The sequence below is a fragment of the Suricata suricatta genome, chromosome 16, assembly GCF_006229205.1.
Source record: "Suricata suricatta isolate VVHF042 chromosome 16, meerkat_22Aug2017_6uvM2_HiC, whole genome shotgun sequence".
Taxonomy (NCBI): Eukaryota; Metazoa; Chordata; class Mammalia; order Carnivora; family Herpestidae; genus Suricata; species Suricata suricatta.
Window position 1 is genome coordinate 30,063,427 of NC_043715.1, and position 22,552 is coordinate 30,085,978.

Genomic DNA, 22,552 nt, shown 5'->3' on the forward strand with positions numbered 1-22,552 from the left:
ATTTCAGCTCTTGTGAGTATGACATAGTACATGGCAAGTCCCATACCGATGCCCAGACGAAAAACCATGTCCCCACTTACCTGACACAGAGAAGGGAGGTGATGTGCCTCATAGAGGGGCTCACAGACTAGCCAGGGAAATGGACACATAGTCATAGTGTGAAAACCAGCCTCAAGCATCTGGGCAGCAAGACCTGTCACCAGTGGAGAGTAAGAGGAAAGGGCACAGTAGGAGAGGGACTGGCAGAACCAAGACATGAAGGATCATGGGAGTAGAGGGGGTAAGGTTGACAGTGGGGGAGGGGAAGGGAATGAGGCTGTACAGATAAGGTGATGTCTATTTGTGAATGGCTTTTTTCCCTGACTGAGGAAAAGAGATTGAAATCACTAAGCTGTGGGTAGCCTTTGGAGGATTTTTAAGCCCTCACAAGGATACCCTTGATCAGATTTCCATTTTGGAGGACTAACCCTACTGAGAACTGATTATGTGAATTATGCCATGCCCAGGCCTTGGCATACCCTGTAGCTGTTAAAAATCACATCTTAGGGGCACCTGAGTTGGTTAAGCATCCGACATCAGCTCAGGTCATGATCTCATCGTGCATGGGTTCGAGCCCTGCATCAGGCTCTGTGTTGCCAGCACAGAGCCTGCTTTGATCTGATGTCTGCCTTCCTTTCTGCCCCTCCCCTGCTTGCACTCTGTCTCTCTCAAAATAAATAAACTTAAGAAGAAAAATCACATCTTAGAAGGTAACAGGAAAATGGTTGAGGAGTATCCTTAAGCTTAAAAAGTACTAAATAGACACTTCGGTCCCAATTTTACTTTCAAGATTACACTACATATTTTGGGGAGGAAAGATAAGATTCAAAAGCATTATGTGAAAATATTAAGTGGTCCAATTGGGCAGGGGTGAGCAATGCTTTTTCTGAGAGTCCGACTCTTCAGTGTTGTCCACTGTTTTTATAATGTAATAAAAATGTTGTTTTGAAGATGAATTGAAAGAAAGGTAACTCCACACATAGATTAGAAGGAATCTAATTTGGACTGGAATCTGAGGGCTGGGTGACACTGGAAAGTTGAGACAGGGGTAGGTTTCTTGAGGAGAACATGTCTGTGCGTGGTGATGAAGGTCTCTGCTTTGGGTTTGTTGCATTTGAGTTGTTGGTAAGACACCCATGGTGGTACCAGAAGGAGCTGGAAAATTGCAACTCCGTACAACGACTGATATTTAGACTGGAGAGCTGGTGGTGGTTGACACCTCGGACGTGATGAATTATCAGAGCATGTGTTAAGAAGAAACTGAGAAATCTTCAGGGGGCTAAGAAAACTGAGAGTAACTGGTTCCAAATGAAAATACTCTTTCATAAACAGGATGGTCGAAAATGTCAGAGGAGGAAAAGCAATCACTTGAGAGACCAGAGATTGTGGGGCAGTGTCCTTGGGATTTGGTAATTAGGAGTCCATGGTGTACTTAATGACAAGCAGTTCATTAAATGGAGGAAGACGGATTGCAGGAGGGTTAGGGGTGAATGAAAGATCAAGGTGTGGAGATGGAGCTGGGTTAGTGGGGATGGGGAAGGAGGTGGTACTGATTTGAGAGGGACCCATCCGTCTCCGTGGTTTCCCCTCCCCCCACAGATGAACAGCATTGGCACGTTTTTGTAAACTGAGGGAAGAAGCAAAGCTGAAGAACCACATGAGAGGTGAATTGATGGAGCCTGTCTGGATGGGGGATTTAGAGTAGCTGTGGAAGGACACACGTTTCCTGGCAAAGGAAGGGAAAGGATGATTCAAGGTGCTGGTTTGGAGGTGACAGTTGAAGAATTAAACTGATAGCCTCTGTATTTCTTGGTGAGGGACAGAGTTCTTTAGAGGAGGATGGGACAGAATGCTGGAGGGGAGGTGGGAGAGTAGTAAGATGTGGGGGAGGGGAGGGGGAGGAGCAGGGGGGGAGGGGAAGGAAGGAGGAAGGAGAGAATTTGGTAGAGCTGCTCTAGGAAATGAATAGGAAGAGTTACAAGGGATTGCAGAGTGCTCACAGGGGCTCTGCTGAGATGAGAAACCTAATAATAAAGAGATAGATCATGCCTGTTGGGACATACACATTATTGGTGCTCATGTCTCCAAGGCTTATTTTAATCCTTTGTGTGTATGTGTGTGTCTATTTATATATTCTATAATGAAGGCTCAGTGCACCTTTGTTGAATAAATGCACCAATTGTAGATTTGCAGACCATTTGGGGGTGGGGAGAGGGCCTATTTCCTGGAACCCAAGTAATAGAATGTTAAGACTTGAATCCCTTTTCCTTGTTACGTTTTACTTCTATGACCTTTGTTTCCTTTGTCTTCCGTTGGTATTTCCTCTTCCGCTTTAAAAAAATAAAAAGTTCATGGAGAATGAGAAGATACATTCCAAATACTTAAATTGTGTCCCTTCTGCTGATAAAGCACTGTATGTAGTTAGTCCTTCAAGAGTCCCCGGGGACAAGATGGTCCTTGCCCTTAAGCTTCCAACATAGTGGTAGATGGTGGTGGGGGGAGCACAGGAAGAATTCCTTATTATCAGCACATGCCGCATGCCATGAAAGAGATGGGAAGGAAGGGCTTTGAAGATTCTAAAGAAGGAGACAGCAACTCTGGTGGCCTGAGCTGAGAAGGGTTTCTGCAGGAGGAGGTGTTTGCATTGCCTCTGGATGATGAATGTGTGGAATTTCAGCTGGAGGCCCCTAAGCTGCAGGCAAGGGCTTGTTGCATTGGGGGCGGGAAGAAACATTTCAGATGGAGACCCGGAGCTCAAGGGAGCTTGAAGTCAGGAGAATGTGGCTTAAGTTTGAGACAGAAAATATATGGCAGGAGGCCACATGAACAGAAATTAGAGTCCGTTAGTTCCTCAAGTTTGGAGCGTGGAAGTTGCTCCTCTTTTTACTTAATAGAGCCGACAGGACGGCAGTTGAAAGGAGAAAGAGTCCATGTGGATGAATGTCATTTAGACACATCAGAGTTGGGGGTGGGGGTAGAATTCGCTTTTTCCTATTAATCATTATTAATTTTTTTTCTTTTTGATTTTATTTCCATATTTTCCTTCAGTCATTAAGTTTTTGGTTCTTAAAAATGGTAGACTTGGAGGAATTTACATGGCTTCACAGAGGGTTTAAAAGTACCCCCAACGTCAACAGTCACCAAAAGAAATTGCTTTGTGAGGAACGGTTGCAGATTTTATTAGAAATTTCATCCAATGTTTACAGTTACTGTTTCCTGCATTAACTTGAATGGCAAAATCTAGTCTGACTCTCGTTTTTTTTTTTTTTAATTTTTTTAATGTTTTTTATTTATTTTTGAGAAACAGAGAGAGAGAGACAGTGCGAGCAAGGGAAGGTCAGAGAGAGAGGGAGATACAGAATCTGAAGCAGGCGCCAGGCTCTGAGCTAGCTGTCGGCACAGAGCCTGACGCAGGACTTGAACCCACGAAATGTGAGATCATGACCTGAGTCGAAGCTGGCGCTCAACCGACTGAGCCACCCAGGCGCCCCTCTCTTGTTTTTTTTCTTTTTTAAACGATGTTGAGAAGACACGTGGCAGTGACAGTTTCTGGCTTACAAATTGTCCCAGAGACCGAGACCCTGCTTTTAATCCTGTTTCTTCTAGTCGGTTTCTTCTGAACACATTGTGGAAGTTCCTCAAACTTAAAGTCAATAAAACTGGAGATGAGAGGTATTTCTTGCTTAGTAATACATGGCTGTTTAATTTTGAATTGGTTAGTGGTAAGTCTTGAGGTTGGAGTCAATCTGTAATACCTTTTAACATATGACCCTTTTCCTCGCAGTGGAAGAGTGTTGGGAAAGCTCATCTTTGTCCATTTTGCACCTCATGAGGAAGGGCATGGCTTTCTCTTTTTCCTTATTGTCATCTATGACTGGCGACTCTGGTGGTCCCTGATAATCCAGGCGGTGGGGAGGGATATGAGGTAGCCAGGTGAGCACACAGTGGCCCTGTGCTAATCACCACTGGAAACCAACCAGGTTCCAGAACCTACAGTGCTTACAGTTCAGAGACAAGCAAGACTATTCCACTAATCTCAAAATGTACATCTCTGCTTTATTGTAAGAAAATCTTTTGTCCATTTGTTCTAAGGAATTTTCCTGTACATTTTCAGACTCTTATTTATCTATCGAGGGTAATTTATATGCTAAAGGCATAATGCTTACTATCTTTTTTCCCGTAATAAATCAGGATCATATGATGGGTATTCAGATTTTCTTGAACAATGTGAGTGTGTGGGTCCAGTTTTATGTGAATTTAGGGGGTAAATACAGTACTGAATTATAAATCTCTTTTCCTTATAATTTTCCCTTTCCAATCTACCTTGTTTTTTTCAAGTTAATTTATTAGAGAGAGAGAGAGCTAGCGAATGTGAGTGGGATAGGGGGAGAGAGAGGGAGGGAGAATGCCAAGCAGGCTTCTTGTTGCCAGCCCAGAGCCCCATGAGATGATGACCTGAGCTCAGTCCAGAGTTGAGGCTTAATTGACTGAGCCACCCAGATGCCCTGGCTTCCTTATGATTTTCTTAAAAACATTTTCTTTTCTCTAGCTTGCTATTCATGTTATTAATACAGTATATAGGGGTGCCTGGGTGGCTCAGTCAGTAGAGTGTCTGGCTTCAGCTCAGGTCATGATCTCACAGTTCTTGGGTTCGAGCCCTGCATCAGGCTCTGTGCTGACAGCTAGCTTGGAGCCTGGAGCCTGCTTCGGGTTCTGTATCTCCCTCTCTCTCTGATCCTCCCCTGCTATTGCTGTCTCTCTCTGTCTCTCAAAAATACATAAAAAACATTTAAAAAAAGCATACAGTATATAATACATCTAACATACAAAGTACATATTTATTGACCGTTTGTTGTTGGAAAGCCTTCTGGTCAACTGTAGGCTGTCCTGAGTTAAGTTTTCGGAATCAAAGTTATATGGGGATTTTTGACTGTGTGGCAGTCAGGGCCCGTAACACCCCACATTGTTCAGGGGTCACCTGAATGTGTGACTTGTCCTTAGCCACAGCATGCCCTCTTGGCTCCTCCAGTCTTCTATAATTCCACCAAAACTGGAGTATTTGAGTTTCTCTTGGATACAGTTCCATGATGTGGCATGGACATCTGTCTTGTCTTCACGAGTCCCAGAGGGCCTTGGGTCCTGTCCCTCCCTTGTATTTCCGCTCTGTGCTTTTTGTGAATGGCAAAGTGTCTTGGTGTCACTAAAGCAAACAGATATACTTCAGCCTCATCCCTTCAAGTTTTTCAGTATTTGACATGACTCCTCCCTCTTTTCCTTCCTAAAGTCTCCTAAGGCTCGGAATACTGCTCTCTCTAAGCTGCTTCTGTAACCTTTGTCACTTTCACAGACTCCTTTCTGGATCTACAGCCGGGCCATTAAATACTGAAGTTCCTCGGGGTTCTGCCCTCGACCTCCTCTTGCCCCACTCTAGAGAGTCTCTCTCCCTGGTCTTATTCATGTTCATGGCTTCATCAAACGTCCGCACCCATGTCTCACACGTACAAAATCTCTATTCCACACTGTTGCCTTAAACTACAGGCATCTCTTGGTGCCTCAATCCCAGCACATTGAAAATGCACCCATGATGCAGCCACCTTCCCTCAAGATGGATTCTTTCCTGCTGACTCGCATCCAGTTATAGAAGCTCCAAACCCAGTCCTCTTCCCTGACCGCCCCTTCTTGCTCTCGCCTCTCAACTCATCAGGTCCTTCACGGTCAAAATCCCAGGACTCCCGTCCACTTCTACACCTTCCTCATTACCTCCTTAGTCCATGCTACCATCAGCTCGCACCTGCTCTGTTGCCGTATTTTCCTAGCTGGTCAGCCAGCACGTATTCTAATCCATCCCACACCCTGTGTCTTTCTTCGTGGCATATTTCACAGGTGACATTTCACTCTGTATTTCTTTTTATTTATTTTTGAGAGGGGGGGTTAGTGAGGGGCAGAGAGAGAGGGAGATACAGAATCTGAAGCAGGCTCCCGGCTCTGAACTAGCTGTCAGCACAGGGCCCCATGCAGGGCTTGAACTCACGAACCATGAGATCATGACCTGAGCTGAAGTCAGACGTTTAACCGACAGAGCCACCCAGGTGCCCCTTCACTCTATATTTCTATAATCATTTGGTTGTTTTCTTATTTCGCTGCTCAGGACTGTATGCTCCATGAAGGCAGGGACTTTTTTGGCTAGGTGGTATGTTTAATACTTGAGCAAACTGCCTGGCAACATAGATGTTATCAGAATATATTTGTTGTTAGAATGAGTAAACGCATGAACAGTAAAAATTGATTATTGCTGTTTTCTTTATTTTCAGGATTTTTATATACTTACATGCTTTATGCTGATAGAGATTAGGGAACTTCTTTCTGGGCCGTTCCATTGTAAATGTATTTTTTTTCTGATTACAGAACTAGTAGGCACTAATTTTAGAATGCACACAAAAATGAAAGAATAATTCTATCACACTGTGTATAGTTTTGGATCATGGTGTTTATACCATGTCCATTTTCCTATGTCATTAAAACCACATCAGAACTGTTTCAAATAAAATCAATAAAGTCAATACACATAACCTTTCTAGCATGTTTATATCTGATGCAGTTAAACTCCTAGAAAGACCTCGCCCAGTTAATAAAGTGTCTCTTCAGTACGGAAGTGTGTAAGGTTTGATGAACATCAGGCACTTGTTGGGATGAGCACTGGACTTTGTACGTAAGTGATGAATCATGGGAACCTAACTCCAAAACCAAGAGCATACTGTATATACTGTATGTTAGCCAACTTGACAATGAGTTATATTAAAAAATAATAAAAATAAAACATACATATTACTTTGTGTTTAGTGTCAAAGGTACCTTTTCTAGGTCATTGCTCCTGTTACTTTGTAAAACTCCTGTGTCCTTATCCAGACCTTCCTTTGTGAAGGTGTCTTGAAAGCAGGGTGAGGTTTCCTTGGTCACTCTTTGTCAGGAAGCAATGCTTTAAATAGTTCCAGAGTGGACCAGATAAAGCAGGTTCTGCCGCTAGAGGGGAAAGAGGGTGATGGTCATGGAGGAGGGCACTTGTGGAGAGAAGCACTGGGTGTTATATGGAAACCAATTTGACAATAAACTATTATAAAACAAAACAAAACAATATACAAATCTAAAAGATAGGCTCCTGAAAAAATAAATAAATGAATAAAGTTGATGCAGCAGCATGAAAAACAAAAAGAAGAAAACTTCCTGGACCAACTTTAAAAATCTTTTGGCCAACATTAGATGCGTAGGCCTGTGAGGGTTGGTTTCTTTTTATTTTTAGCTCATTTTCGACAGGCACGTGAGAGGAGTTTATAATTATTAGATTCTGGAACAAGATGAGCGCTAGGTATTTTCTTGGGCTCTTAATGGTCAATGCCAGGGTCAAGAAACCTGACTTGATAGAACATATTCCCTGTTATCTCTTGGATGGTTCATCTTCCCATTGGGGAAATCTGATCTTTTACATTGAGTTCTCTTCTACTTGTACTTTTTTTTTTTTTTAACCAGTTGTTCATTAGGCTATTATCTTTATCACCTGAAGAAAGTTATTAAACCATTAGAGTGAAGCAGTTTGGGCAATAAGCATGGTTTTTGAGGGCATGGCCTTTTCTGTGAGTTCACGCAGCCCATTGGGGAAGGGAGCCACTTCCGGCCAGCGCCTGATGGGCCTCCCTCCTGGAGGCTGTTATTTATCCCAGGGGGCTCTATTAGACAGGGTTCGTTTTCAATATTAATCTTTATATGAAAGCAGCTGTAGTTCTTTTAAAAAAAAAAGATCATGCCTCTAACTTATTTTTATGATGGCTGAAGAAATTTATAGATAGGCTTTATAGATGGATCTTACCTTTCCCTTCTGTTATTAACCAGCACTGTGAAATGTGGAGCGATTTTTCCTTTGTACCATATATATTCTTCTGCTAGTAGCAAAGAGGAAAAGAGAAAAACAACAACACCCCTTTGTAGGAATAAATGGAGTCGGGATTGGTTGGTCGTGTCCCTATAAAGAGGTGCTAACATTTTATTTCAAAACTAAGCAGTTTGTCCTTTTGTAAAAAAAAAAGTTCCTAAGCAAAGCTGTCTTCCCCAAATAGGTTGCTTTTGTAACTGGCATAGTAAGAGGGTTGGTCAGGTTTTAGATAGTATTCGTATACTTTGGCTTACGACATTTAGACCTTCATATATGTCTTTAGCGTAAGAGGTAGCCTCACTACTAGCCTGGTATGATTGTCTCAAGATGTTTGCATCTGTTTTATGTCCCTTTTGGCCACCCTTGCGTTTACAACTTGATGCAGTTTCCCTTCGGATAGTCAAGTTGCTCCTCTGGAACAGAATTGGAGTTTTGCTGAAGCGGGTAAAATTTGATGTATGATTTAAGAAGAGCTGCTTACAAATTGCTGTATAATCACATCTTGTTAAATCCATGCAAGGAAGTGTTAAGGTAATCTTGAATGTCTTAGTAAAGAACGACTTTTTGGGATTCTGAGAATAAAATGCCTCTTTTATTCAGGAATACTTGAATTCATGGTTATTTTATCTAACACACGACAGTAAGTTTGAGCTGTACACCAGATTAACATCGACATCTTGACTGAATTCCACTTTTTGTCTTCAAGATGAAAGTGAATGGCCCCTCCTTTGAAGGGATTTTATTTTATGGTTATGTTTAAGAAACCATTAGCCTCCTCTTCAAAAGTAATTAAAATATAAGTCTTGGGGGAAACCTCTCTTTTTTAAAGTAAACATATTATGAAACCTGAAATTACAGATTTTGGGAGAGCTGGTTGGGAGGAATGTAATTTTGCTCTCTCTTGCCCCGCCCCAGACCTTATCGGAAGTGGGATTCAGGGTCTTGTGCGAGCCCTTTCCCAGTACAAGATTTTAGATGAAAAACCAAACATAACTGGTAAGATGCAGAAAACTAATGAAAGCTGTACAGTCACCCATCTGGTAAAAAGTTGTCCCTGCAGAGTTTAGGCAATCATAAAAGCACAGAAAGATGTACATAATCAAGATATTCTTGAGCACGGGCAGAAGTTCCCTGACAGGCTGTAAAGCACTAAGCCTGGCATGTTTCACTAGCCGGGTGGGTGTCAGTGGTTTCTTCCATTATCATCTTTATCAAGTATCTGGGACTTTCTCTTAAACTTTTGGAAGTGAAAGACGTGAATTCATAGACATTAATCCTGCGGGATTTAAATGATTACATTTTATACATTTTTGGGATCTTCTTATCACTGATGATATTGGAGTGAAGAACTTGAAGTATCCGGTCTATCAAGTATGATCGAGACTGGAAAATAAACACATGAAGTCACAATGAGTCAGGAAGAATTTATAGGTTCGTTGCTCTTTTTTTAAATGGTAGCCTTAGAATAACATGTTATACTATTTTTATTTCTTGATTTATTTGCAGCAGGAAAAAAAAAGCAATCGAGTATTTATGTAAATGGAAAGCTTCCTCACTGACAACCAACTCCTTGATACATATTTGAAAACACATTTAAGATAATCCTTGGTTGCGGTCAATAATCTCGTTAAGTAGCTCTAGCCAAAGTCAGCATAAGGCCCACTTGACGACAGAACACTGATCGTGTTTGGATAGTGCAGACGCAATAATCCTGTAATATTTATCTTTGAAACACTTCAGATATCTTTTGTTTATGCTTAATGTATGGATTGGTCTATATCAGGGTTTCTCAGTCTTGCTACTATTGACATTTTGGACAGGATAATTCTTTACTGGGGGGACTGCTCTGTGTATTGTCGAATGTTTAGCAACATCTCTGGCTTTTACCCACTAGATGCCAGGAGCATCCCCTGGTCAGGACAGTAAAAAGGCTCTCCTGACATGATCAAATGTCCTTTGGGCAGAAATGCCCGTAGCTGATGATCTTCATATCTCTCAGCTTGGACCTCCATATCTACATCTATAGCTTTATCTGCATCTCTATTAGCATATTTGTCTTAGGCGCCTAGACATGACGTCGTTTTATACTTTAGAGATCAAAGAACGGAAGACTGATAATGGGAAGTCATCGATGTTCTGAAGGAAATTGTAACAAATCATAATTAGAGGGACTGATTGCACTTACAGAGCACCATAAGTTTTACCACCGGCGAGGAGAGTTTAGTTACTGAACTCAAGAAATGCTGGGATTAGTTAAAACATTGTCATTGAAAAATACTGAGGGATATTTGGTCTTTTTTTTTATAATAGTTTATTGTTAAATTGGTTTCCATATAATACCCAGTGCTTCTCCCTACAAGTGCCCCCCTCTCTGACCCTCACCCCCCTCTCCCCCTTCCCCCTCCCCCTTCAGCCCTCGGTTCATTTTCAGTATTCAATATTTGGCCTTATTTACATTTGAAATTTCATATGTAAGAAAGCGTAACAAGTGAGGCCCAGGAGACTTACTAAGGGTATTCGGTATAAATAGGTCACATCATTAGAGACCTTAAAATTTGTTTTCAGTGGAAAGTCTCTGAGGTCCTTGGTCATATGATTGCAGCATGAACTACAGAATCTGGAAATATGAGGAAAACAACTCCTGATTTTATCGTCTATGACTTCCCATCTCTGTTTTGTCCTCTGTGCAGTACTTTGACGGACCGTAGCAGTGGTTCACCTGAATTCAGTGTGGACTGAATCACGCATACAGAAAAATAAATAGCTTAGTTACACGTCTTACAAACCGCACTGAAGCTCCCAATTGGAAGTACCCCCGAGCCTGACCCTGTCTTTTCAGCTGAGTACCTACTGTGTGCCAGGATATGGTGCTACGGGGGCCAATGAGGCTTTTACTCTGCCCTCGAGGGAGAGATGGATGGGGAAATAGATCACTTTGGCACCGTGCAGAGTGACTCAGACTGCCCTGGAGCTTGGAGCAGGAGAACCCGGTGCAGCCAGAGGTAGGCAAAGTGGTGCCAAGGAGGACTTTTCCCGGGTGTTATTTTCTGACCACCCTTGCAGATGGTACCTACTGTGCATATCCGTGGATCTACTTACTGCAAACGAATTCCCACCAAAATGCCCCAAACAGATGAGAGCTGAGTTGTCATTCCTCCCAGGAATTTTAGAATTTATCAGAAGACACAGCCCTTTCAAAACCCACTGCTGGCAATGGAAATCTGCATGTGAATGTCAAAACTTTTGGGGCCAGGGGAAGGGGTCTTTTGGGTTCTAATACTGACATCAAAGAAAGCAGCCCCCTCTTCCATCCAGATTAATAAATATTAGCTACCATTTCAGTGATTTTCAAGAAACCAAAGCAGTCCATGCACATTTGTTTTGCCGGTTGCTGTCATTATATAAAAGATGCTCACAGTTTGCCGAAAACCATAGAAAACACACAGAATAGACATTATTCTCACTTTCTGGAAGTTACACTCTGAATCTTCTCTTCTGCTTCTTGGTGGCTGATCTTCCTTCCCTTTTGTGTTTTCTCTTTCCTCTACCTACAAACATGTCGTGAGTCTCCTTTTATCCATACAGCATGTTTGAGCTAAACTTCTCCAAAGTGTAGCCTGTAAACCTTGCCCAAGTACAAGTCTGTACATGCTGACTCCCATTCCAACCCTCCCTCCATCCTCTCTGCCAAGAAGGCTTGTGTCCCAGTTTCTTGGTCACCACTTTGGTGACAGTAGGGCTTTGCCCAGGTAGTTTTCTCTCCCAGAATGCTCTTGTCTCACAGGCAAGCTCCTACACATCCTTCAAGACCCTACTTAAATGGCTCCTCTTCTTTGACATCTCTTGCTGACGTGTGATGGGGAGTGCTTTGCATTTGTCTGTACTGTAGCACCTGTCATGTTTCTGTCTTTTCCATTTGAGCCCTTCTTGGGTAGAAACTGTATCTTCCTCACATACTTTTACCCAGCATCCACCATTATCTCTTTCCTATTATAGGCGTTTAATAAAGACTACATAAAATGTTTCCTTGGCTCAGTTATTTTCCCCAGGTTATCAAATTCCTACCTTTGCGGGCTCCTCACTCTCAACTTCCTGACATTTACCAAGTGCCTTTTCCATACAAGACCATTGGCTGGGGGTGGGCTTTGTGTTGTCTCCCTCCTCACACAGCCCAGTTCCACCCCCCCAACCCTCTTTTCATCCTTAGAAATGAAGAAACAAATTCATAGTGGTAACATGAAGCCGCTCACGATGATATCCACCTCGTAAGTGTGGTAGAGCTGGGATTTGAACTTGGAACTTACCCATTCAACAACTATTTACTGAGCACCTACCTACCACGGGCCACAGGAAACGGCAGGGAACCAAACATTGAGCAGAAACCTGCATAAAGTTAGGAGAGAGGAGAGAGCAGTCATAGTCAGGAGGATAGCAGGTGCAAAGGACCGGAGAAGACAGTGAGGAGGAGTCAGGGCAGTGTGCTTGGGACTTAGTGGGTGGGAGCGACCCTCTGAGGAGGGAGTTTGGAAAAGCAATGAGCAGCCAAATCATAATGGGAACTTGGATTTTACTCGAAATATCCTTGGGAAGCCACTGGCCTTCTTCAAGGCATAAAATCTCACGCTCTGCCAGTAGAAGTCACGACAGTTTGTAAAACGGATTGTGCATGGTCTGCTTTGGTTTCTGCAAGGCTCATTGAAATGTTGCATTAGCCATTAGTACAGATAGAAAAGATGAATTCTCTTTTTCTAATTTTTTTAATGTTTTTTAATTTACTTTTTAGAGACAGAGAGAGATAGCGCAAGCAGGGGAGGGTGAGAGAGAGTGGGAGACACAAAATCCAAAGCAGGCTCCAGGCTCTGAGCTGTCATCACAGAGCCCGACGCAGGGCTCGAACCCACGAACTCCGAGATCATGACCTGAGCAGAAGCCAGATGCTTAACCGACTGAGCTACCCAGGCACTCCAAAAGGTGGCTTCTTAGGTATAACCCTATTTAGCCCTCAAAAGTCCCCAGATGAGGCAAACGCTGTTCTTATTCCCATATCGTCGATGGGGGGACTTAAGTGCATAGAGGCTCAGTAGTTTGTACAGTTAGGAGATCAGCTGGGATTTGAACTTGTGCTTAAGACGATTTAGGCAACTTGCCTACCATCCCACAGGTAGTGTGACAGGACTGGAGTTCAAAGCCAATTGGAGTTCGACTCAAGATGAAGTGTTCTCTGTTTCCGATTCTTCCCACTCCTGCCTCTGCCCAGTCTCTGAGTTGCCATTTCCTTTTGGTTCCTCTTCCGACAGAAAGTGTGGCTCATTCGTCCGTGTCACTCCCAGACTTGGCCCTTAGGCTGAGAAACGTTTTTGCCCTATCACTCTAACTGTTGAAAAACAATAGTCTGATCTCCTACTTCTTGACATCTTCGGAAAGTTAAATATACTCCCCACACACACCCTAATCCTTGGCATCCAGTAGGTGCTGGGTTTGGTGTCTTAAGCAGGGCTTTTGGGGGAAAGGGGAGAGATGAGCCAGAATTACACAAAAGATGTGGCCTCTTAACAGGACGTGCGTTACCATTGGCTTCTTTTCGTGGGCGTGTGCTTAGGGCACATCGGGGCTTTCTTTTGAATATTGGTGACACTTGCTGGGCTGGTCCCAAAGTCGGCCCCATTTTTGTTAAAAAAGAAAACTTGATTTGGGAAGCTTAGTATCTTCCCCTCTGCTTCTATTTGTTTTTCTGATATTAAACAAGTGCAGTTGGGTTTGAGAGGGTGTTGTGTGTGTGTATTTTTTTCCTCCTTGCCACCTCTAACTAGTCCAGATGGTTATGCAATTTACAGACTCAGATGCGTCCAGATCATGAAAATCCAAAGGCCTCCGTGTTTGAGTAGAGGCCATATGTTTAGGCATTGTTGTTCCTTGTGTGGGCCCATGGAAGTTGATCTAAAACCTGTATTCTAGACGTCTAGAACCTTAGGAAGTGCCCGTCCTTCCTTTGGCTAACGAGAGTGGGAAAGGGGCTGATAGTCCCTCGTGGGTGTCTACCATTTCCCGAAAGTGAGGAAGGTAAGAAGAAATTGGAAATAACGGAGCCAAGCAGGTACTGCTCTGAACAAAACAGCTTGTGCTACATCAGCGTTTCAATCAGATCATCTTCAGATATATGGAAAGCTTTATTAAAGAAAAAAAATTCCCCATTTGTCCAAGATGAACCAGGCTAGTTGTTTTCAGATATTAGCACATTCTAGAATTCCTGAGAAGCTGGTTAAAAACCACAGATTTTTAGGGCCTCACCGCGTAGGGATTCTGATACAGTAAACTTTGGGGACTCTAGTTACCTGCATTTTTTTAAAACAGGCATCTGATGAATTGGAGGTCTGTAGTATCACACTTTCAGAAACGTTGATGGAGCCTTTGAAGCAAAATTTTTTTAAAAAACAGAATATTTTAAATCAGAAAAAATATCAACTGTCAGACTTAGTACTCAGAATATTGGTCCCTCGATGTTAGATCTTTGGCTTTCTCTTCTCCGGGCTTCTTGTCTGCAGGCCAGAATCTGTGTTCTCACCACAGTGGGTTTTCAAACACCAACGCACTGCCCTTAACGCTCCAACCCCACCCACCCAGGCCTCTGAGTCTTTTCTATAAAAGGGCTAGTGCATTTTCTAGAATGAAGCATGTGTTTTCAAGCTAAGTATCATTAACATATAAACTACTAATTCTACTAGAATCTATAACTCTTCCATCACCCCTTCTTTCCCGTAAGTGTGGCTTGTGCAGGACCCCTGGTGACAGATGCTTGGTTTCTCCTTTGTTGCTTGAATTTCAAGTGCTTATCTGGTGTCCTGCTTGGCTTGGAGAACAGTTCTGCGTACCAGCATTTCACATTTAGAAATTAATTTATTTTGCTCGTGCATTCAACACAGATTTGTTGAACACTTACTATTTATCAAGCTCTCCGCACGGGACATCAGTGTAAACAGTAGACAACACATACTTACCTCACTAAATTTACATTCTAGGTTGGTCGGAGGGGGAAGGGGACAATAAATGTTATGCTGAAAAGTGTTACCAAAAAAATAAAGATGGGGAAGAGGCCTAGAAAGTGCTGGAGGAGGAAGAGAGCTGCAAAACATTTTAGAGGGTAGTCAGAAGGTGACCTTTGAGAAAAGACTCAAGAGGGGAGTGAAGGGCGCCTGGGTGGCTCAGTCAGTTGAGTGTCCAATTCTTGATTTTGGTTCAGGTCATGCATGATCTCAAGGTTTGTGAGTTTTAGCCCTGGGTTGGGTTCTGTTCGGGGACCAAGGGGCCTGCTTGGGATTCTCTCTCTCTCTCTCTCTCTCTCTCTCTCTCTCTCTTTCTCTCTCTCTCTCTCCCTCTCTCTCTCTCTTCCCCCCCTTCCCAGCTCATATGCAAGCAAGCTCACTGTCTCTCTGTCTCTCTCAAAATAAATAAACATTAAAAAAAAAGAAAGAAGGAAGTGAGCAAGAGTCTTGAGGACGTTGCTAGGAAACAGTCAGTACAAAGGCCCTGAGGTAGGAATGTGTCTGGGGTATTGGAGGAACAACAGGGAAGCCAGCAGGTTATAGGGGAGGAGAAGCAAGGGGGAGAACATTGGCCAAGGTTAGAGAAGAAATGGGGGCCCATTATGAGGTCTTGGCTTCTTCCCTGAGGGAATTGGAAGCCACTGGAAAGTTCAATGCAGAGAAGGGATAACACCTGACTTAGGTTTTCAAGGGCTCTCTTTGGCTGTATGCTGAGAATAGACTGGTGGACAGTGTGTAGGGCCATCGAGATTTGCCAGGAAGCTGCAGCATTGACCCCAGGAGGGGCTGGGTGGCCTGCGCCTGGGTGAATCCGGTGGAGAAAGTGACTAGTGGTCAGTTGTGGGTATAACTGGAAGGAGGAGCCAGTACAACCTTTGATGATCTGATGGCAGAAGGGACAATGAGTGGACTTGAGGATGGTTTTTGGCCTGAGTCACCAGAACTGAGTCAGCGCCCCATCGAAGGAGCCGGAGAAGGCTGTGGGTGGAGCGGGTTTGGGGAGAAGATGCGGAATTCAGTTTTGTGCATGTGATTGGGACACCTATTGGCATCCACATGCAAATATGGTAGGCTCTTGGGTATGTGAGTCTGGCACCCGGGAGATAATTATCTAGGAGTTTTTAGCATATGGAAAGGCCAACAATATTTTTGAAAGTTTATTTTCTTACAAAAATCTTGCTTTATATTTGAACCTGTTAATATATATGTGTGTGAATGTGTGTGTGTGTAATTATACATATGTGTGAACATAATCCTCTCTCTGTATATAGTCGTATATTCATAATTAGCAGAATTTTGTGTGTGTGTGTATGTATATGCTCTCCTGCTAATTATGTGTCTCAGTCCATTGTTTGCAGTGTTTTGTTTCCATACTGTTGAATCTATAGCTTTTGGTATAGACTGTCTTTATTCACTACGTCATTCTTAGTTCTCGATGTGGAGCTCCGGATCTACCCCTGATGATCACCAGTGTTTATTGTCCCTGGGCTTGTGTTCCTTCTTTGGGACTCTGTATCCTGAAACAGATTACCACTGCTGGAAATGGTTACAACTTGATTATCTTCGGTAAATTCTTTTCCACAGGGTAGCGGCCAGAGCCTTTGAGAGTGTGCGAACTTGGAGGCCCTGACTTCTCATCATGTGACCGTGCTTTGGCACACTCGATCCATGATGGGCACAGTTCATCTGTGTAAGCAACTTGACAGATGTCCTTACTGAGGCATCAAATTGGATGGTGTCTGCTAACAAACCTAATGGGAACAAAGAAAAGAGAATTTGAAGGATTATCTTTTTTTGTAAGGATTAAATTTGTGCCATTTAGCTGTGTGATACCCTGTGGTTAATGCTGCTTTAAGAGAAGCCTATACAATTCTTCACGTGGGTGTCAAAATAATTTCAGTGCAAATGCTGTTGTGTGGAGCCGAAGACTCCCGTCTTGTGGATACAGATGGGTTTTGTCTGTGCTGGTCTACTTTCTTCCAAGCCTTTTGCTGGACAAGCTAGAATTAACAATCTCCATTAATTTACTTTGGCACCTCACACAGTTAGACAGGCCACGAACGCGATGGGCTTTCATAAATTTTTAGAAATCTTGCAATGCCCCTTTTTAATTGATGCCCTTCATAAATTGTATTTGCCGAAAGTATCATTATTCATCATGCCCGCAAAAGCAAATCTACCGCCAGGTACAATGAAGATGTTCTTTTGTGAAATTATGAAGATACAGAAGTTCGACATACAGAGTAATTGAGTTCTGCTTTATAATTATATCTTTGGGGACTGTATCTTTGGGGATCACATCCGTTAGAGCCTATCAAAGTGGGAAGGACTGATCCCCACCAGTATACTTCATAAATGCCCCTGCCTCGAAAGTGACCATTCTGCCAATGGTGTAAGGTCTTTGAAACAGTTGGAATTGGCCTGTTTCTTTCTTAGTGTGTTTATATGCTCTTCGCGGTAGGTAACTCTGTTTCACCTGATGTTCCTTCAGTTTATTTGAAATATTTTGTGTTGCCTCCTGAAATTACGTTAAGGAAGCTTACGTGGTTGAATTAGGAGCTCTTCAAAGGAACATCAGTGGAGAGCTACTGCCTAGAAAACTTGGAAGTTGGCCCAAATTAAGATGACCCAGAACGAGTGATTTAGAAATTCTTATTTAGGCGATTCGTAAAATGCATCAAGTTTAGCATGGTGCAAAATGAGGATATTAGCTTCTTGTAAGAAGTATTCAGGGAAAATAAAAGGATATTGTCAATAAAGGGTTTCCCAAGGTGTTCCCACAGACTGTTGTGAAGGAAACCAAAAGAGGTGTCCAGTGGCAAATTTGGGGGGAGGGAGGTTTGCTGTCTCCCCACTCAAAGAAACCTGTAAGCTCCATCCAGGTAGGAACTTTGTCATCTTTCTCACCATCTTGTTGCCAGGGCCTAGCACAGTGCCTTGCACACAGTAGGCACATAAATGAATGTTTGCTGAATGAATGCACTGCAGGACTTCTCAGAACACTTAACCGGTGTCGTGTGCACAGTGACTCATAAAAGAGGGACAGTGGTCCGCAGCCTTGGGCTTTGCAACTCTGCACCTCCCTCTTTTCTTGGGGAGCATTCTGTTAGACTTAGGTACCTGGAAACACTTCCTGGGAGACTATAGCCTTGAGTAAGATGATAAAAATCGAGTTTTAACGTTGAATCCATCACTGAGTGAAATATTCAAGGTTCTGTGCCTATTGAAATGTAAGTGATCAGGAGGGGTGCCAGACCTGGACCCCTCGAAACCTCAGTCTATTTATCTATAAAATAGGGCTAATAATTTTTTTTCCTAACTTGTTCTTGGGGAAAATAAATTACATTCAGTCCCGCTTGGGAGAGTTAAATGAAATAGTGTATGTAGGAGGTCTCTCAGGGTAATTATTATTATTGCTATCATTATCATTCTCGTTATCATCATAAAAAAAATAAGTGATGAAATTGCCCCAGTTAGGATGGGTGATTATGAGACACTGAAGTTAAAAACGTGATCAACCTTTCTCCCCCTCCCTCTCTCTTCAGCACGTGCCGGAGCGCTTATGATATGCCGGGCGTCATTGCTAGTTTGCAGGGAGACAGCCGTGAACGCGGGGAAAGCCCTTTCCCTTGTGGACCTAGGGAGTTTTTTGTAATATATTGTGTTTACCGATGTCACTGTCTCTTAGAACATAAAGTAAATTTAATTGTACACAATTCAGTTAAAGCTAATTGTTTTGAGGTCATTATATTAGAGATCTGCCCCCAAAGGATCACTTTTTCTCTCAGAATCAGATCTGTTCTTACACAGAATGAGTAAAGCAGGATTCATAGGTCACATTTTAAAATAAAACAAATTAAATTAAGCTAGCGTTACGAGATAAGGTAAATCAAATGGAAAGTGGCATCCCTGTCATCCTGATCAACTTAACGATGCTGTAGGGTGGCCAAATTTAGCGAGTAAAAATACACACTAGCCCGGTATAGTTGAATCACAGATAAATAGAGAATACTTTTTTTAGTATAAGTATATCCCAAATAATGCCTGGGATATACTTATACCCTTAACATTGTATATCTGAAAGCCACATTTAACTGGACGGCCTATATTTTATCCAACTACTCTACCACCTCAACCAGGGACCCAGCCTCCTGTGCTAGAGAAAGCCCCTTCCCTGCACCAGTCTCTGAGGCCACCATTGTAGGGGAAATATTTTACCCCCAATGGAAAAGCAACCCTTGGCTTCCATTTGAAATGATTTATAACTGTTCCCACCCGATCGCCGAGTGTTTCTAAATTAAAAGCCATTAATTAAGGCCCGCTATAGATACAGAAGATATGCAAGGAGTGCTTTGTAATTCCAGCTCAGTACTTCAGGTGAGAGCTTTTCAAATTACGTGGACCAGTGGAGACACCTGCTTGACTAAACGCAGTGCGGCCGGCGCGTGGCTCATTGGCGCACTGCGGCGCCGGCGTTGTTAGTGATTTTTCTCATTTCTCCAGGGCAAATACTAATTAATGGATACAATTCACAGCTGATTAGCTGTAGTTTCTTCAGTAATTACATTCGCATCCTAACTGTTCAGAAGAGGATTTCTAACCCAGTTCTTATTTTACTCTAAGCTTAATTTGTTTTTTGAATTGTTTAGGCCCTTAGTTTAATAGCCATTTTATTTTTCTTTGTTGTTTTAGGTGCTATTAGGTAATAAGTGAGTTTAATCTTAAAAAAAATACCCTCTGATAATGAGCTGCTTTCCTTAAATGGATTTCTAATTCCCCAACAAAACGTACATTTAAATAACGTTAAAGCTGGGTTGCGGGCTGCAGGCTGCTTGCGGGAGGCATAGAAGGGGTGCCAGGAATGCACATCGGGACCCGAGTCTTCATAAACATCCGAAAAGGATAGTCAGCATGGAGGCCCGAGATTTTATTCTAGGATCATTAATTCATCGAATATCCCCTGCCAGAAACCTATGCTTTGGCTTGCGTATATTTAATATTGTAGGAAAATAGGGGAGGAGAATATGTCTGTGCATGTGGGCCAGGGGGTGGTGCAGGTGCATGTGCACCTGCCCACGTAGGATCATTTTTTAACTTTAAAATTATTTACAAAGCACTTTATTGACGTATCATGGTCATGCAACAAGCGACACCTACTTAATGTATACATCTTGATGGGTTTGGACTTAAGTATATGTTGGGGAAACCGTCCCCACATGTTGTTGATACCCCATGCCTTCAGAGACACTGGATAAACAGGTCTCTCGTAAGTGTCAACAGATACGTCTTTTCAGAAATCCTTATAAAGATGTTTATCCAAAGGAATCTGCGGGCTCGTTGTGTGAGCGCGTCTTTAGGGGTCATTTTACAGGGTGGGATTTTGCTTCTGGAGACCACAGAAGCACTCTGGACCCATTCGAACCTTCCGCATAAATCCTGCTTAGTGCTTGGATCCCTGACGTGATAAAGTGTAGCATTGTCAGTGCAGTCATTGTCAGAGTCAGGGGCCAAGAGCCCCTGGAAGTAAGTGTTGGTGGGTAGACTATGAGGAGGATTATGTGGCTCTTCCATATCTATGTGTCTATATTTATTCTATCTGTATATCTGTATTTCTCACCTCTGTTTCTCTCTCTCCCTCCCTCTCTCCCCTTGGGAAAGTTATGCCTTTTACTTTATTTTTAAAATTTTTTTTGAAGTTTATTTATTTTGAGAGACACAAAGCGGGAAAGGAGCAGAGAGAAGGAAATCAAGAATCCCAAGCAGGTTCTGCACTGTCAACACAGAGCCCGACATGGGGCTCAAATTCACAAACCATGAGATCATGCCCTGAGCCGAGCGAGACTGGGAGTTGGACACTTAACCGTATGAGCCACCCAGGCGCCCCACCTTTTAGATTAAATAATTAACTAGTTCTATTTATATGAAAGAATGGATGTCTACATTTCACCCATTGGAGCCCAAGCCTGTGTGTTGTTTTGATGCACTAAAGGGAAGAGAGGATACACAGTATAAAAGACGGGCATTCTTTTACCATTTCATAAAATCGTGACAATAATATAGCTCCACATAATTATGCTCACAGAGCCTTTCCATATTGCCAGACGGATAACAGAATGCTTAAAGCAACAAAACATACCTCCTTATACCGTCTGAACCTGAAAATACTTTCCTGGCAAAATCCAAGTTTTACATTTTGATAACAGGTCTCTAGCAGTAAAGAGCTTACATCTGAAATGCTGATACAGTCTTATTTGTGATGGTATGAATGGGCTATTGTGTTAGGGAATTAAATAAAAATTGCTGTGTTCATAGGATTCCACTTATTTTTTTAAACCTCTTTGCACTTAATGTTACATCGAGAGATTAAATATCACTGTTTTCAACAGCTCTGATGGATACAGATATCATTTTCAACTCTGTTTGGAGAGTTGAAATATATTCTTTAGTCTTATTATTTATTTATATTCATGCCACACCCCATTCACCAGAAAATAGAATTTGAGGCCTGAGAATTGGATTCTATTCCCTTTAATTCACATTTTAACCTACTCACACTTGTGACATCTGTTCTTGAAAAGTAAGCTATGAAATCTCAACATGCTGTAAAAAATGTGTCAAGGTGATTTTCTTGGAAACTTTTCCTTCTCTCTCACAAATGCCAGTTCAGTTAAACAACATCCACTAGTGACTGGACACCGAAATGTTCATAATTGTCTTTCTTCGCTGTTAGTCTTGATGAGAAACAACCCTATTTTCTAGAATTATCAAGTTAGCTTGACTCTGTGCTTTATTTTCTGAGGGAAGCAGCTGACTCCATGTCACACAAAACCTGTCACAGTTCACATTTGGTCCGAGGGAAACTACTCTTTTAATTCATGACACCAGCATTCTTTACAAATCCTGTCCGAGTTTTAAGCAAACCCCCTGGGATTCTTGATCTGTCTGCATATTAACATAAAACAATCTGTTTTCTTTCAGTTTGGAAACAACAATAACTACATGACCATGGCTGAGGCCAACAGTGCTTTCTTTGCAGCCAGTGAGGTAGGTGTCTGTCTTCATGTGTCCGTTCACGTTTCGTGTGTTATTTAGATCATTTAAAAGGCTGGAAGGGAAAAGCAAAGTATCGAATTTGTCTCTCTTATGTGCTGCAAGGTAACGACTTTGGAGGAGAAAAACCTTTTGGAAAAGAAAATGACCTGACAAGTCTGTCACTTATCTGGAGGCTGTTACGAACGTTAGTAATTCACACACATCTCTTGATGAAAAGAAATGTATATGCCAACAAAAGTAAATGTGTAAGACAGCACATAAAATCTATCTGTCCAAATTGGCATCTAAGCAAATAAGTGGTTATTTTGAAAACTAGGGGGTGGGAGTGACTTTTAATAGAAAGTATTTCCACTGCACAAAGCTCTGGGGATAATTTCATTAAGTTGCTATGGTTTGGGAAATGATGTGGGAGAATAGTATTACGGTTTCTTGGGTCTTCGGTGGGAGTGATGTGAAGTGAGTGTTTTGTTTTCTTGTTAGATCCCCATAGACTGTT

The 22,552-nt window shown here is 42.4% G+C and overlaps 1 protein-coding gene across 2 annotated transcripts in view; it reads left to right on the forward strand.

Moving 5' to 3' along the window:
• TOX3 (TOX high mobility group box family member 3) overlaps window positions 1-22,552 on the forward strand; it is a 106,405-nt gene that overhangs the window by 54,708 nt on the left and 29,145 nt on the right. For both annotated transcript variants that reach the window (XM_029925265.1, XM_029925266.1), the window contains exon 2: window positions 21,982-22,047. In XM_029925265.1, the coding sequence (XP_029781125.1) occupies window positions 21,982-22,047 (66 nt within the window). The remainder of the gene's footprint in view (window positions 1-21,981; window positions 22,048-22,552) is intronic.